The sequence below is a fragment of the Oryzias latipes genome, chromosome 6 (assembly GCF_053564925.1).
Source record: "Oryzias latipes strain Hd-rR chromosome 6, Olatipes_Hd-rR_3.1".
NCBI lineage: Eukaryota > Metazoa > Chordata > Actinopteri > Beloniformes > Adrianichthyidae > Oryzias > Oryzias latipes.
The window spans coordinates 17,684,605-17,702,359 of record NC_136242.1 but is presented as its reverse complement, the minus strand read 5'-3'; the positions used below and the strand labels follow the sequence as shown (position 1 = coordinate 17,702,359).

The 17,755-nt window shown below is 39.2% G+C and overlaps 1 protein-coding gene across 3 annotated transcripts in view; it reads right to left on the bottom strand.

The window, feature by feature from the left end:
• Positions 1–913: 913 nt before the first annotated feature.
• The window catches only part of cd82b (CD82 molecule b), a 156,181-nt gene continuing 139,339 nt past the window's right edge, over positions 914–17,755 (bottom strand). For 2 of the 3 annotated variants that reach the window (XM_078948569.1, XM_004069552.5), the window contains 8 exons: positions 15,967–16,075; positions 14,885–14,957; positions 9,528–9,652; positions 8,107–8,181; positions 6,644–6,742; positions 5,417–5,590; positions 2,637–2,720; positions 914–2,431 (listed from right to left, as the gene is read on the bottom strand). In XM_078948569.1, the coding sequence (XP_078804695.1) occupies positions 2,354–2,431; positions 2,637–2,720; positions 5,417–5,590; positions 6,644–6,742; positions 8,107–8,181; positions 9,528–9,652; positions 14,885–14,957; positions 15,967–16,029 (771 nt within the window). In that variant the 5' untranslated portion in view covers positions 16,030–16,075 and the 3' untranslated portion in view covers positions 914–2,353. The remainder of the gene's footprint in view (positions 2,432–2,636; positions 2,721–5,416; positions 5,591–6,643; positions 6,743–8,106; positions 8,182–9,527; positions 9,653–14,884; positions 14,958–15,966; positions 16,076–17,755) is intronic. The other variant, XM_004069553.5, reaches the window with a different exon arrangement.

Genomic DNA, 17,755 nt, shown 5'->3' with positions numbered 1-17,755 from the left:
TTTCTTCACTTCTAGAATGAATAAAAACTCAGTTGAATCAAATTAAAGGTAATTGAAATGACAGAAAAGTTAACAGAAAAAAAATCAGCTTTTCTGTTAATTAATGTGACACCAAGTTTCAAATGTTAATAAATTCAGTAAACAGATTTAAAAATGCATATTTGTGTCTTGCGATTTTGCTGAAACAACCCGGGGACAAGATTCCTAATACAAGACAAAAGTAGCAGTCAGTTTTTGTTTGACAGCTCATCTCTTTTTCAGCTTTAAGCTGATATTGCACATGAACCACTTTCAGAAACTTGTGGTACCATTTAAAACTGCAGTCTAAAAAAGTCAATGGAGCTGAAAGCAATCTTATCCAAGTTCTGTGTTGTAGTCATTATGGCAGTCTCAAGTGTCTTGGATAATTATGAATCAGAGTGGGGACTCTGGAAGCGGCTTCTTCTGCTTGAAGGCAGGAGAGCCATTGATGGCGTGGAAGCTTGAAGCTCCACATCAAAGTCCTTCAGCTTTCCTCCCGTTTATGCACACGTCACATAAGGAAAGCTGGTTTCCTTATGCACTGACATTCATGGTTACCTCTTTTGCAGAGGCAGTCAGACCTAACTTGAGAAAATGCTGGTGAAATCATATATTTGTCATAGAAAAGAAACATTAAACTGCAGGCTTGGAGAACTCAACTTTAAGCATTAAATCAATGAGAACAAAATGGTTTTACTGTAATACAACCATGTTGTGTTTCCCACAGATTTGTTTTCTCAGTAGCAGATAACCTTTTTAACCCTAGACCGCCATCTTCTGGCTAATTTAGGTACACAAAAAAAAAATCCCATTTAACAAATCCCATCTGTATCCACATTTTTTTGTTAAAAATATAAAAAATATATAAAACATGAAAGAAAAGATCAAAAGCTTTTTGTGGACTTAAATTTATTTGTCATTCTCAGTAACAAAACGTAATAAAAACTGTTTCTAAACATAACTTTTAGTTGTTTTGTTTTGTATGTTTTACTAAACAATTGTGTACAAAATATGTTAACAACAAGAAGCCTTCATTTTTCCTTAACTTAAATAATTATCAATTTAACTGGTCAAAGAACTTGTAACTAACTATTACTCCTTTCACAGTAACAGCTTAAAATGACCTCGAGTAAAAGACTTGTACAATGAAACACAAAAGGACCACGGTCAGATAAAAGTGCAGGCTGCTTACTAAATGATCTAAATTCATCTATGAAGAGAGTACTGGAAACGAAGCGTAACAACACATGAAGGAAGGCAGAAAATAAACTTTCTTTTAAAAGATGGAACATACTTCAGGTAACAGCTGCCTCTAAATCTGTAAAGTTTTTCTTTTGCTCTAGGAACAGCTGTCTCACAGAGAGTGATGAGACTGATCCCTTACAGGCCAAATAACTCATTCAAATCTATTTCACATCAAAAAGTGCTGACAAGCTGCAGATGCAGCCTTCTTCTACACACCCTTGACAACAGAGGGAAACATAAACAAGAAGAATCAGGAGTGTGTAAGTAAACCCCTTTTCATGTAAAACCAAGCACCAATGTGCTATAATCCCGTAGACACACAGAAAAAAAATACAATTATTTTTAAAAAGGGAAAAATAAGGTGAAAAAATGAACATCAACACACTAACTTCAAGCAGATCTGGCTTTTTTTAGAAGCTTCTGGCTGCCAGCTGTGCACTCCCAACAGGAGGACTGATTTAGAGACGCTTTACAGATGATAAAGGTTAGGAGGTGGTGGCGGCGGTGAGATTCAGCTGAGCTTAACATCAGGGTGACTGTAAGTGTGTGTGTGTGTGTGAGGGGGGGGGTCGATGACAAGAAGCCAAAAGCCTCCACCGCAGCAACCCTGCCCTGGGCCGTTCCTCCACCCTCAGCACCAAAAATACCAGCTTCAGGATCAGAGGAGGCTGTAATCTTTCAGAGGGTCTCCCGCTTGCACGCGCACACACATTTGGCTGGAAAATGCTCACTCTTAGGAATATGGCTTCACGGACAACAAATGAGCGGACAAAGACAGGAAGAAACCAGGAGGAATCCACACATCTGCATAATGTCACACAGTAAAAAACGGGGAGCTCTACCCCTCAAAAAATTCTCAGGAAGAAAAATAATAGAGAGAATCTATCTCCAGCATGTGTCAAACTTGATTTAGTTGGGCGTGTGGGACATGCTGTGTTGGGCGTGAGACGTTTACACAGCTGGGAAGATTTCAGGGGCCCCAACAGCACAGACAGCTGGTTTATATGCATGTGTGTAAAATGAAAAAAAAAATGAGGCAAGGAGGGACAGAGAGTCTGCTGGTCTGTGTGAGGGTTTCATCTTCAGCTCAGTACTTTGGTACTTTAGTATAATCCTCCTGGACCACACTCTTGCACAGGCACATGGAGAGGATCATCCCCAGCAGCTGGAGCAAATGGAGATGTCAGTTTAGCCATGAGCGTTTAAACTGGACACATACAATCAAGTTTGCATCAAACTTAAAACTGAACTTGTTTTTCACCAAAGAATTTCTACCAGTAGGGGGCAGACTTTAGCAGAAATACATGAAATACAGATCAGGCAAGCCAACACGACTTTTAAGGTGGTCCTAAAAATGAAAAAAAGTATACCTCCACAACTGCCACACCGACACAGATGCCCAGAATCACTGCGCAGTTTTCCCGCAGCCACTTCTCCACTGAAGTGATGCAACCCTACACGAAAAAACAAAGACACTGAGGTTAGAAAACAGGGAGGAGGAGTCCCAATGGAACATGCAGGGAGACAAAGACGGCGTGTCATCCCAGCCGGACGTGCATGGAGACTTTTACGGGCACAAAAGCTGGCTTTGGATCGAGTCAGAGAGGGAGGGAAAAACAAAGCTTGGCCGAGCTGAGAGGGTGTTGAGTTTCTGAAATAAACAAAAGAACAGGAGAGCTTTCTTTCTTTCTTTCTTTCCCTCCCGGTGTTTGAACAAATCTCAGCACAAACGGCTCGTCTCAGCTGTCAGCAGCTCACTACGTTCAGTAGATTGAACTCAGTCATACAATAGGTTGGTATTACACAATTTATTAGTCTCAGATATGTAAACATGTTTTGAAAGGTGTCAGACAGCCTGTGAAAGAACTAAAGCATGAAGAGAAACAAGGCTAAAATACAAAGTACTAGAGATCTACAGGAATCCCTGTGCTTTGTGCTCTACCTTCAAGACCCACTCCAACGAAAATGTAAGTTTTGGGTTTTCTTGTGACGATTTTCCGATGATGGAAGGCACATATGAAGAAAATTTAGCTCAAAATGGCTTTTCTGAGTATTTTTTTTATTCAAATCATTGTGATTTAGGAGCAGATGAAATAAGGCTGTTTGAAAAAGGTCATAATTATTGTATAGAAAATCTGCTAAGCGGCCATAAGTTCCTCTCTCCATTCTCATGCATTAACTTGACGACTAGATCAATTAAGCCATTAGAAATGAGGTAAATTTGAACTCCTGGCGCTCTGATGAAACTATGTCCTAGAAAACAACACAGGTTTTTGGCTAAAAATAACAATCATAATTCATTTAGTATAATCCTCCTTAAAACAGATCAAAAAACGATTGGAGTGGGTCTTTAAAGATAAAAATACAAAATAATAACTTCAGGGCAAAAAATACTAAAACAGAAGCTGCTTTTTTATTTATATAGTGACAGTACTTTTGAAAAAGGATTTGGGGAAAACCAAACATGTGGGTACTTTCTAAAAACATTTGTAAATGCAGCTGAGAAAATCTGTAGAAACAACATCCACTAAAGAACAGAGACCAACAGGAAGACCAGGTCTCCAAACCCACCAGTCATGTCAAGAAGCTGAAAATACAGAGAAGCTTTCTCCAGCCTGTGGGGACAACAGCAGCCAGAGGCAGACAGATTCATGTGTGAACTCCTGTCATAGGAGAATCCTCAAGAACTAATGCAGCAACATTTCTAAACAGCAGGTGTGGGGAAGCAATGATCCAGACTCGAGGTGTGTAGAAAAAGAGGAGAAAAAAATATCCATATATTTTTTCACACAAACAGGTTCAGTCAGTCATTTAAAATATACAAACAAAAGCATCTTAACAGGGTTATGTGACTTGACATAAACTGAGTTTTAAGCTCTCAAACTGTTTGACGTCTCGCCACAGCAAAGTGCACCTCACACGTGGGATAGATTCCACCTTCCTGACTCCGTCCTTTTTGTTGGACTTAGGACAGGCGTACATGGGGCTGCAGAAGCTGCTAATCCCAGGTGGTCTCCTGTCGGCTGGAGGACTAACCAGGCCGTGAAGCTGGCAAACTGCATGCAGGTGCTGCTAATAAAAACCTAGCCTAGCTGATAAAGTGATCAGCAGCTGGTGTGAAAACCTCTATTAAAGCAGAGGGTTTGTGAGCTTCCTGCATTCAGAGAGGGGCTACAGAGGTGAAAGAGAACCTCGGAAAAATGAGGAAAACTAGAACGTTTATGGGATGTAAATACTATGTTATATGCTGAAGATCAAGCTGTTATTTCAGTAAAAAGACTCAAGTGCTTTGAAAAACATGTTCTCTAAAAATAACCCAAGAAAAGCTTAGGTTTGCATGTTGGAACCAAAAGAACTCCACCAGACTTCTGAAACAGCAAGAAATGAAAGCAGAGATGTGGTGAGCAGGAATGGGAATGACCAGGAACTGTGTCATACAACTGAGAAACTGCTACAGAAACCTTTACCAATAAGCCTTTTCCTTTGACCGATCATCACCAGTTAGCAGTTCATTTAAGTCAGACCGCACATGTTTTTTCATTTTGAAATGTATTTTGAGCATCTAAACTTAATCCTAACTCCACCATTGAAAATATCCATATCACAGTATTCCTCACTGTGCAAAAACTGAGGAAAACAACCGTTTCTGCTCCAGTCATCACCCTTTGACTGCTGATGGTCAGTGAGACTTCAGTTCCAGCTCCGACACCTGAGCCTCTTGGAGCCACTGGTGACTGATCCGCACAGGGCAGCGATAGGAAAATCCTGTTATTTGTTTTTCTCATCCTTTGATGTTGGAGTTCTCACAGTGTGTTCTGGATTGCCTTAGCAGAACTTTTCCCCGCCTCTCGTCTGGTTTGGGAGAAATGGGGCAGGTTGGTGAGGAAAGGGGACTGATGAAAGCTGAACGTGTGATGTGACCCGACAGACAAGTCTCATGTTCTCCTCTGCATGTGACTGCATTGTGATGCTTTTGTTGTCCTGTTATAATCCAAAGCCCATGTGATTGTTCTGCATGGGGAGGACTTCCCACTGGTTTAGCAAATGGGAATCCTATGAAGTTTAAATTTCAGAATGAATCAACCTTGTTTGTGTTTTTGCCACCTTGGTTGAGAAGCTCGTTTTTTTATTTTTGTGTTGTGTTACGTACCGTTTCATAGACGGGCAGCTCATCAGACAGGTTCTCACACAGGCCCACGTTCTTCACATCAGAGCCAGGGAGGGACTCGTTGCGGCAGGAGCACGAGTAAAGCTTCTGGGTGTTGTTCTTGATCAGAAGGTTCTCAGACCAGTTCCCTGGACCAGTCCATCCACAACATTTCATCTGAAAAAAGAGAAAAATGGGAACATAAGACACAGACACAGATGGAACCTAATGAGATTTAGAGATGGTGACATCACATCAGGAAAGATCTCACTGGCAGATGTTTTTAAAAAGCTTTAGAAGAAAAGAGGCCTGGCAAGAAAAAGGAGACATTTTTCTTATTAAGTGAGTGGGTTCATCCTAAATTCAAAAATCCTGTTTTTTCTCTCTGATGATGTCAGTTTTCTCCATCTCTTCAAAAGACTGGAGCAACAAAGAAAAAGCATTTGGTTTAGTTAAAGTACAAGCTACCTCTAATAACAGTGTTCCTGTGTAACGATCACACAGGAAGTTGATTTGGTCAGTAGGTCATTTTTTCTTTTGATCCTGAAAGCTTTGATGGGTTACATAAGAAAACTACTGCAGCTCTTTTTAGCCCTGTGAGTTGTGGCAAATGACGTCACGTTATATTGTTTATTTTGAGGTTTTTCTTCACTCAAACAAAAAAAGGAACACAAATCATACTTCTGTTTTCATACGGCTGCTTAGAAAACCCAACACTAATGTTGCTAAAACGAGCGTGGCTGTAGATTTGAAGAAATCAAAACATTATTTTTACCTACAAGCATTTACCGTATTTTCCGGACTATAAGTCGCCCTTTTTTTCATAGTTTGGTAAGGGGTGCGACTTATACTCCGGAAAATACGGTAATTTAAAATATGTGGAAATCTAACTTAGAGAAAAATATATTAATATAAGTAAAAGCTTTGTTCTCCAGATAAGAAGAAGAAAGATTAATAAAATGGAAATGTGCCAGAAGAAAATCGACTAGCATAATTACTATTGTATAGCTGTGGTGGCAGTATTATGATTGGTGATAGGTCAAATTGAGGTTCAGCAATAGAATCTGTATAAAGTGACTAAAAAAAACCAAGCTCTACCTTTGATGTTTTTGTTTCTTTAAAAAAATAAACATGACTTTAAATTGCAAATGCCAAAAGGATTCAACAACTTTTTGATGAAAATCTACTGTTTCGATAAAGGAGACGCCAAACTGTGAAGCCTAGACTCACAGTTTTCTGAATGTAGTCCCATGTGTGCTCTGTGGTCCTGTTCAGCCCGGTGTAGTTGATGATCATGCCCTGGATGATGCTGGACATCTCATATTTCAGCTGGAGAAGGGGGGGGGAAAAGGAGCGCCATCATTATTTAGTCCTGAGCAACTTTTGAATTTCTTTAATTCACTTTTCTACATTAATGTTTTGAACATTTATTTACAGTTGTGCATTTTAGACAAAGATAGGGACAAGAAAACAAACAAGGCCTTTTTCCACAATTTGTTAACAACATTTAAACTTTATTTTTGTGAATAAACCCAGCAAACGAAAATGAAAGCTTTTAAAAAAGTAAATGTGTGCATGTGAAGAAGACCGCAGAGAGCTGGCTCTGATGGGTCTTCTCAGCTCTACTGAAATTAAGTGAGAACCTCACCCTATTCTGGGAACGGGCACCGCCCCGCCCTGTGGTGAGCCTTAAACACAGGGAGGCTAAAGACGCAGTGCTATCAGGGACTCACACTGACACAGAGACCCGCACGCTTCCATACGTACGTACAGTCACGCTGCAGGCTTTGCTGCAACCACCAGACTATCTGCTGCTTTCGCATTTTTTGTTAGAGAGGAAAAAAAGCAAACAGACCCTCCCTTCTGAACAAACTCCTAAGGTCGACCAGAACAATCCTGTGATAGGAATAGAAAATAGAAGGAGCCTGCTTCAGTTTATTAGCTACACTCAGGCTTTTTTCTAACCGAAGGAAGCTAAAAACAAACAACAACAAAAACAGGAAAGCAGAGCAAATTTGAAATGTTGTAAACAAAATCTTATGTTCCGTAAAATGTCTAAAGTTATACTGTTGAACTAAAAAAATGTGTTTTTAACATAAATAATATCATAAGTTTGAGCTACAGTTTTATGTGTGGAACAAAACCCGATTTTTACTCGTACTTTTAAACTGAACTGGGTGTGTTTTGTTTTTTAGGTGAACTTTTTCTATTCATGAATTACAGAGTTTAGGAAACAACTGTGTTACAGGTCAATGTCAGTATGTGACCAGAGCTTTGTCTACTTTCTTTCAGCAAAGAAAAACATTCTTTCAACAGCTTCTAAAAATGGTCCAAATAAATCACAAATTAGCCTCTGCCTGATTGGCAGTCACATGTTTGTCTGTCAGACTCATTTCTTTGAGGATCTAAAGTCCCACGGGTCCTGAACTGACCTCTGAAACTTATTTGATGAACTGAAACTGTGTTTTATCAGAAGATAAAAAGGATTTATGTAAAAGACACCTAAAACTGTGAGAAGAACCAATAGGAGGAAACCACACACCAAGTACAGAGATGGACTAAAAGAGGCCAGAGAAAAAGATTGAATAGAAGCTCAATTTAGACACAAAAATATGTTAAAAGAAAAACATTTAGGACTAAAACCCAAACTTTATGGAGAACAAACAAAGCCAAATGAAAGCGGCTGTCTTTACCCGATCTCTCTGGAAGTAAATAAGAACTCCAGCTGTGACCTGAGCGATGAGGATGAGCAGGAGGCAGGTGAAGTACTGGAGGAGGAGAGGAAAAAAAATGTCACTAAGCAAGCTCTTTACACTTATTAAATAAGGAAACACAAATCAAAGTAATATTAGGGAAAACATGTTAAAAAGAAGTCTAAATCAACACTTATATGATCTAAGTTTCATACTCAAGGCGACACAAAGGCTTACATCATACAAACAGATATGTCAATTCATTATTCTTTATTATTGGGAAATTTGGATTATTTTCCCCTAAAGGTGTTTTACTTTAAGACTAAAAGTTGTTATTCTCCTCAGTTGTAAGAACCTAAATCACTGAAGGCCCCCCAGAGTTGTGTGTTTGTGTGCAGTGCTGGAGTCTACCATCACTGGGATAAGTAGGTCACAGCGGTTTTCCTGTTAACCCCTCACAGGTCTAACTCTGTGGAGGTCAGACACCCCTCCCCACTCTTGTTGAAGCCCCCCTCCCCATGCATTTCACTGGCTTTATCTGTCGCGCCACCCTCCTCTGAGCAAATCCCTGCGTGCTGCGAGCTCCCACTCCAACACATTAGCAGAAAATGCTGAAAGGCTTAACTGTCAGCAGGAATCTGTCATGTGCTATTGCCCAAGCTGGAGAGCCCGCTCGGTCATTTCTGGATGGACATTTCCTCACTTCAACTGTCTATGCAAAGTGTAAAACAAAGTGTGCTATTAATAAATTGCAAGTCAAGGGTTTGTTGGATGTAAACTTAGAACAAATGTCAAGAAATGTGTGCCTTTGTCGTAGCTTCATTGCAATAAATCTTTTCATAGTGGAAAGGCTGTTTATTATCCTTTTAAATGGTGCCAGATTTGTCAGGAATGAGCATTTGTGGACCTAGAGGCAGAGCTGAGTCTGAGGACTGCACTCACAAGCGTCAAAATCCTCCAAAAGATGTTACTCTGTCATTTCACCAAATAAATCCAGACTTTTCCAAACTTAGACTCTGAAGTCCAACTGGATTAGCTGAGTGCTTTTTCTTTCCTATCTTCCATTATTGTAGACAAGGTGAGGAAAGGGTCTTCTTGGGGAGTGACCTCCTTGGAACTCGCACTTCTTTGCCTCTCTCTGACTTGGAACTTCAGCCTTCAGCTTTGGGACAAATCTAAGGAGCCCAGGGACAGTGGCAGAGCTTTCCTGGGTTTGGGAGCCATCGCTTGGACTGTTCAGTCCCCTCTAGTTTCAATTGTGTGCGACAGAAAACCAGTCAAACCTGAGCTGATGATCTAAGAGCACAAGATGATTTGAGGAATCCAGGAGGCTCAGCGTTATAATGTGAGACCTGACCATGTAGAGCTCTTTCCTCCCTTTCTGTGATATCAGCTTTCTAAAAGAGAGAAGAGTTCCTCACCAAACCCAGGAGACAGCGGATCTCATAGATGGCACCAATGCAGCCAAAGAAGCCCATGGCCATGGACAGGGAGCCCACACCAATGAAAATGTAAGAAGCCACTTTCACTGTGTGAGACGATTCATCTAGAGAAAACATCAATGGAGAGATAACATGAAGAGTTTTACATCCATAGACTGTTTAAGCAAACCAGACACACAATCTGAAGTTTAGTGCCAACACCAACAGTTTGGGGTGTTTTAAATTTAAATGGGAGGTAAAGGTGGCTGATTCTAGGGGCCCAGACTGAGGGGAGACTATAGAGGCCCCTTACAATGATAAAATGAAAAAACAAAACAAAAAATAATAATTTCAATAAGTCATTAACCAATATATCATCACAAAAGTTTTATTTTCAATGTCACTGTAACAATTTCTTTTTGTGTTGGAAACAGCGTCTGCAGGAGCCACCTGTCACACCCCATATTTCTTTTAAAATGGTTTGGTCCAACTGATTGAAACTCCGCAGGCAAGCAGTGTGTGACAGACAGGTCCAAAGTGTGTGAGGTAGAGAAGACATGCCTCAAAAATCAGGATGCCAAAGGAGTTGAAAGGGTCGAAAATATGTCACCCAGTATTTAAAAAACAAACAAGGTGGGTTTGCGGTCGACAATGATGGTTAGCTCAAGAAAAATGGAATTTTACATTTCACTATTATATTAGTTAAATAATTATTCCTTTCAAACATTTATCAAGCTGTTCTTATCCAATAATAGTTGACATCCCCTCTGTCAAAATTATTTTTTTGAAAATTCTGGAACAGACTCTAGTGCACCAGCATCAGCAGATCGTTTAAATGATGATAAACCATAAATGGCCATTTTGTATTTTGATGGTGCCTTTTTTAGCTGACGTTTTTTTTTACATCTTTTACAAACTTTTTTTCTACATTTTTTTTACATCCATTATAATATATCATGAAAAAAAGTTTATTTCTTATTTAAGAATCAGTTTTGCTGTGAATATCCAAAACAAAATAAATTCTATAGTATTTAGTGCTCAGTTCTTCACATACTGTACCTGTCAGTCGTCATTTTATTTTGTCACAAAGATGATAATGAGAGTAAAAAAAGCCCATCATAATGCATGATGGTATGAAAAACAGCATTAATAAATTGCCACTGTGTTAGGGGTCCTGTAAAAGTTATTTACATGGAGCCCAACATCCCTAGCAGCGCCTCTGCCAACAGTAATAGTGCTTTGGAAAAAGGAAGAGCAGGATGTTAAGAAAAACGCTCATATGCAAACAAATGGCTTAGCTACTCACAGTGCAGCCATGTTTCTGCTTAACTCAGAGCACTGAGAATATTCTCTTCATTGGAAAACTATATTAGAACAGAAAACCACCAGAGGGAGTGAAAGAAGGACAAGCCAGGCTCTGGCTAGATGAACTGATTTCTGTCTCTGGTATGTGCAGCGGAGAGATTCAAGAGGTGGAGGAAGGAGGGGGGCAGGGACTCAAAAATATGGCGAGGTTGGAGAGGACATCAACTGGAGCCGCTACACAATAGTGCTATCTGGTGTGGCGGGGGCCCCACAGCGACACAGTTCTGTCTGCAGATGAAGCCAGAGTCTGAGCTTTGGGAAGTGACTCCAAGTAACAAAAAAACGCCTGGCCTGAGCAAACTGTAGGACCATTAAATCTCTGTTTCCAGACTCCAGGGTGAAGAAGTCAAAAGAAACTGCAGAAACTGCTTTAACATTTAAGACCCAAAGATTTCTCTTTGGCTAAATGATGCTATTAAAACTCTTAAAAGACATCGGAGAGCATTCTGGGAATACTTCTTCACTTGTTTATGCTGCTCTGTAAACATTTAAATCACTGGATGAAGGCTGCAACATAACCCAACTGTCAAACTGCATCACTTAGTCTTTTTTTTTCCATTTCAAAACTGAAAAATTAACTACTTGACATGATAGGAAGTTATTTAGAGCTTCAACCCTAATTCAGCAACAAAAAATGTGACATTAAACAAGTGTTGAAACACTTAAGATGGCGGTTCAAACATCGTCAAGTGCTTCCACAAGTCTGCCTGTGAGTCTACGCTGGCGGTTCTGGACGTAATTGAAAGCCAACATGACTCGCGTCAACATGTGCCAAGTGTTTATGTGGTAACAGGGTGGCATTTAAAGTAAGGCACACTGCATGTTCTATATGCAGAACACTGCTGACACATGAGTTCAGTCTTTGTATACATGTACGGCCCAAGAACAAGAAGCTAGTTTCTGTAAAGCCAAGAGTAGCAAACGCTTTCAGAACACAAACTGAGTGCACAATTTCAGCGCATGTCGAAAACATTTTGACCCACAATGTTGACACAAAAGCAGCTTCCTAACACAATGTTAGGACAAAGTCAAAATACATGAATGAGTGTTGTTGAGTTAAAGTTTTTGCTGTGTACTAAAGTAGAAAATACTAAAATAAATCGTAAACGTCGACAATAGAGAAAAAAAAATGAAGTAGAAAAAATGTTAAGTACTAGGACCATAAAATACCTAACTAAGATTCTGACATTTCTACAGCTACCATTGATTTTTAGATTATAGTCATAAATAACTTTGTATTTTAAATATATGCTAAAATGAAGTACATTTTATCAGAGTTTTCTATATTTTTTGAGCTCTCTGCATGGAGCCTTGACACATATCAGTTTGAATCATCGCTTTATAAATAAACTCAATTTTTATCTTTCTATTGTTGATGAAGGGCGTTTTTTTTTCAAAGGAAATGGACGGTAGAAAAGGGAAAAAAAACAACAGCGGGAACTTGGAGAATTGGCAGTTTGATGGAACCCATTACAAGTTTTTCATTTTCCTAGCATTTGCTTTTAATTCTTTATAAATGTCTACTTTGAAAGGTCTCTTCAGGCATATGAAAGTACTTATGAAGCAGATATCCCTCATTCTGCTCTATTGTGTATCTTCTGTCAATGCAAACATATTTTCTTGACTTTTTCTAACCTGGTTACTGTGTAGCTCTCTGATGTATAATAATAAATTTCTGTTCAGGCGTTTGCCAGGGGTTCTATAATAGTTCATTGTGTGGTCTTTATGGAACTTTCCATATAAAAGAGGAAAGAATGATTTGTCCTTCGAGCTGGCTGCTGTGAGGGAGGGAGGACTGGGGGAGGACTGGGGGAGGACTGCTTGGCATTGCAGGTCTCACTGTAAACATGGCCAGAGCCACACATTCAGATTACCTTCATAGAGTAACAAAAAAAACACAGACCTGACTATACATCTATATTTAAAGGTAATGGAAAGATGTGGAAGGATGAGTGTTTTTTTTTCTGGTGATTTTTCTTGCAGTGCTAATTCATTTATATGAAGCCTATTTGCCAAAAAGGGAAATGTCACAGTCTTTTAGTACATCAACACAGAACGCTCCATTTTGGTCAACAGAAGAACGACAGAAGCACTTTTCTATGCATATAAAGCCAGCTGTCTACATCCCAGTACACATGTAGGGAGGCACAGATATAGAAGAGCTCCTCTACAGAAAGTCAAACCTAAGAATCCAAACACCTCTGTGAGGACACCTGCAAAGGTCTGCTTCACCAGAGCTCAGAGAATGGAAAGTGAAAAAAGAGAGATCCTGTTTATGAGCAGGCAGAGACAAAACTTGTGAGAGGAACACAAAACGTTAATAAAGCCATCAGCCTTGAGCTCTTGTTCCACTAGAGATTTCCCACTCAATCCTGAGATGAATATAAGATGACCAATGAAGAGTACAAACTACAAAAGTACAAAGGATGAATGTTCTGAAAGAATAGGAATATTTTTCTTTTAGTAAAAAGAAATGTTATAAAATAAAATATGTGAAAAAGAGGAACATTTGGCAGTTTGTTGCATTTCACTGACATGTTTATTAGTCTGGGTTGTGTCTTTCAATCATGCAGGATTGGGGAATCCTCTTCATGTGGCTTTACTGTCCATTGATCAATCTATTAGCCTACTTTCTGGTATTGATGAATTTACTGGGCCTGGCGGTTTAACTGAGGCTTATGGGAGATGAGAGATGCCTCATCAGTTGTTGTATTTTGTGAAAATTGTTTAACTGATGTCTTGGTGTGTTAAATCTTATTCATTGTGTTTCCTCATCTCTTCTAGTGAAAGCTGCTTTTGCCTATAAGTCTAAACCGGATGGAGAATTTAGTCTGGTTTTTTTCTATCTTCCTGCGGCATGTCTGTCATTCACTTTCATTCTCCATTTCCTCCACTTCACTTTTTCTCCTCTCTATCTTGGTGACTAGTATTAAACAGGCTAATTAGTAAGTAGTTGTTAGAATTGTAATTGATTGACTAGCAGCTTGTGTTTCTAGATATCAATGCAGACAAAGCGGTTCTGGGTCGCTGGAACACGATGTGTCTCAGGCACAGCCTGGGTTATCGTGTCATTTCAAGTGTCTGCAAGACTTCTAATGAATTAATCATTCATTATTCTGATTTGTTTTTTACTCAGCTATGTACTATTAGCCCATTAACTTGTGCATGTTCCTGTGGTGTTGCTAGTCTTAACTAGTGACTGCTGTGAGTTGGGAAGCTGACAAATGTTGGTCTGGAAGGACAGCAGGCTTACAAATTCTCAAGTCACCAGAGAATCAAACTGCAAGAGTCCTAAAAATAAAGAGGGCGAAACTAAAAGTGCAGCTCTTGAAAATACAACATGTGGCTTGAACGCACTAAAATTATTTATGACAGAGTTTATGGCGACTAAAAGTTTCCATGCGGTGCTGCTTTTCTCCAGCCTTGCAAAAGAAAGGATTAGACCTGGATTCAATCTGACGGTCTCTGATGCATTCCCAGAGGATGTACAGTCATTCAATAAATAAATAAATAAATAATTACGGGAAATATGGTCGACTATTTCAGCATGCTATTTGGATGCTTTGTCTCCTTCTGACACAAAGTCAATGTTTGTTTCAACATCTGCTAGAAGATAAGAATTCATATGTGCATCAACTGGGGAAATGGTAAAAAAAAACCTCTTTGGACAGTAGGATGAATAAAAACTTTCCTATTTAGGATTACAGTCAAGATTTCTTGACTTTCAACAGCTTTTTGACCAACCTTTTCAATATAATTCTTTCTTTTCATACCAGGAAGGTAAGTCTTGCTTAGGCACATATTTTGATTCATCATCCACTTAAAAATGCATTAGGTAGGTCAAGAATTTCAGGATTTCCTTAATTTTACAATCTATTCCGTTTAGAGTTTTGGCGGCACTTCAAATGCCACAAAGCTTTATTGTGAAGAGATTTATGACACCTGGACCAGGAAGCAAAGCAGCGAGTGCTTTCGGGTATGAGAGCACTTACGCAGAACAGAAATGAAGCTCTGATTATCAAAGAGAACCCAGAGTCCAAAGCCCATGATCAACGCTCCAAAGATCTGTAAAACAGGAAAGGAAATAGTCAGGCACCGAAGCTCATGAGAGTAAAAGTCTGTATCTGTTATGGTATGGATTAGGATAGAGGATCTTTTTTTGCCTTCCTAGCTTTCACATCTGTAAGTAATCAGGTCTCAGCTCTACTCTACATGGCTTTGTTTACTCGTAGCTCATAGAAACGCATAAGAAGTTTTGGAAAGGTTTAAAGCAAAGGAAATAAATATATAATATCGGAGCTCAACTCCAAACTAAAAACAGCAATCGCCAAGCACACAAAAGCCCCAAAAGGAATGATCCGATTTGCTCGTAAAGAAGTTACAAAGTGAAGAATGCAGGTGCAGTTAAACCCAGCACCAGTTTGGATGTGTGGTATAATTGTTCCGAGGTCCTCTATATTCGTCAACTTCCTGCTTGTATTCAAGCCCCCAACAATAATTAGTGCCTTGGTTTAAAAAGCTGTCCATTTGCACAGAATGCAGTCATCATTAGCCCACCACTTCCTGGCTTCCCCTCAGCCCTGATGCCAGGGAAGCATTTGTCCACATGGATGAAAACCTGACAGACACACACGTTTCCTATTAAAACACCGGTTTCAGCACCAACATCAAAAGGGCTGTGTCAGGTTTATGGTCCCAGACTCCTGAGAAAGTCCGGACATCTTGGAAGAGTCAGTTTTAAGGGCCTGCAGTTTTAGCACAAACTGAACTTTAATGCTGCAGCCGGTGTACCAGAAGGGGGGGGCAAATGGAAAGCATCTGCAGATGTTTAGATCTGCCTGCGCTGCAGTTGCAGAGCAACAAACAATTTTCTGTGCATCCTCAGGAAACGCCTTTATATGGAGAAATCGACAAAGAAAGAAAAATGACTTCATGTTTTCGTATCATAGCTATCTTTACTTCTATTTTTTAATGTCGGTTTTTAGGCATCATTTGCACTTTGTTACTGAGAAACCAATAAGATGATAAACTAGAACGTTCTTTTCTTCTGCAGGAAAAAACAACAACAACTTACAAAAAAAAGGAGATTGAAGAGAAATAGAAAGTATTTGGTGACTGTGATGCATCCCTTCCCCATGGTTGTGTGTCTGCAGACAGAGAAGATACTTTAGTGCGTCGCTGACCTGGGAAAAGAAGAAAGAGCAGATTTACGAGGGGAAAACTGTAGTCACTCAAGCACAGAACCAAGTTTAAGGAAGCAGCCCAACAGGAACATCTGCACAGCTGGATTCCTGAAGAGGCCCAGCGATAGTCTGCAGAGCAACACCACAAGCCTTATTTGTTCAAAAGTTTCTTTTTGAGCATTCCCACAATAGGCTTCATAGCTTAATTGCATATCAAAGGTAGGGGTATGCAAGAATTTAACACAATAAATCCCCTAAGTTGGAAAAGAGAGAGGTAAAGTCCCGATGATGATGTGAGAAACTTGTGGTCAAGTCTGCCTCTGTCACCACAGGAAACAGAATGATCAAAAAATGTTCCTTTTTCCGTGTTAGTCGTAATTACTATTCATTGAACTACTTGAAGTGCAGCACGTGTTCAAAGGTTTGGGGTAGAACACCGGTGTGTTTGAGCCTGCTTTGGTGATGTCAATAACTTTCACTCAACCACACATTTCCTCACATCTGGGTTTTCTTAGCTGCTGTAGTTGTTGAGTTCTCAGCAAAAAGATTTTCTTTTTTTTTTTGTTTGGACTCAGAGGCCAAAAGTACAATAATAACAAAAACATAGGATTTTCAGCACTGTAACCCTTCGTGGTCATTTTGAAAGGGAATTGTTTCAGTCGATCATACAGTGGCTTTTTCTTTCATTTCTCTTTGTCCCTATGATGGTTTGTATTCATATTTGTAAAGTGCATTCAGTATTTCAGGGTAAAGAAAGCACTTCACTGACACGACTTTAGATTTACTTTGTTCTACACATTAGGGCCGCACGATGTGAGGAAAACTCACAATGTGCGATATTAGCGATCAATATTTTGATGACGATACGACTTGCGATCAAAAAGCAAAAAACAAACAAACAGCTAAAATCATCTATCAAATATTTTCCATCAACAAAATCTCAATAAATCCACTAAGGGGCTGGTTTGTGATCATTCTTTAGAACATCCTGTTTTATTAGTTTAAAAACCTGTTAACTAAACACACGATGAACTGAATTTCCTGCCTTCAAGCCTTCTGCACTTTATGCAGCACACTTCTGATCCTGTTGAGGATTTATAAGCACAACTATTTATCTATTAAACGAACTGTATGGCCTCAATACCAACAGTTTCCTGTTTACAGAACTGAACAGTGTGCAAAGCCCAAACCAGAGAAAGATACGACTGCTAAGTAGATAATCCTCAAAGGAGATTGCTGTTGAGATTGTTGAGTAGCAGCTCGGATTAAAATAAGCTTAGTTATGATAACCAGCCTTTATCATAAGAGCCTTTCTTACACTGAAGGAATCTCTAACAACTTTAAAGAAAAAAAAACATTCAGAGAAAACTAAATTTTGTCTCCAATTGTTGACATATGTTCTCATTTTTAAAAGGTTTAAATGCCAAATACAGAAATAAACTTTAAGCAGGTCGAATAATCTGCTGAAAGTACTTTAAATGGTAAGTTTTACAAAGAAAAAAACTTTAACAAAATTAAAAATATAAAAAATAAAACAAGCTGTTCAGAGTGTAGAAAGATCTGATCTGGAGAATCCAGCCTTTGGAACGTATTCCTTTCAATATATGTCCCAGTCAAAGCAACTGCAGATTATTTAAATGACAAACTATAGCCAGTTACTCAAAGATCAAAGTAAAATTA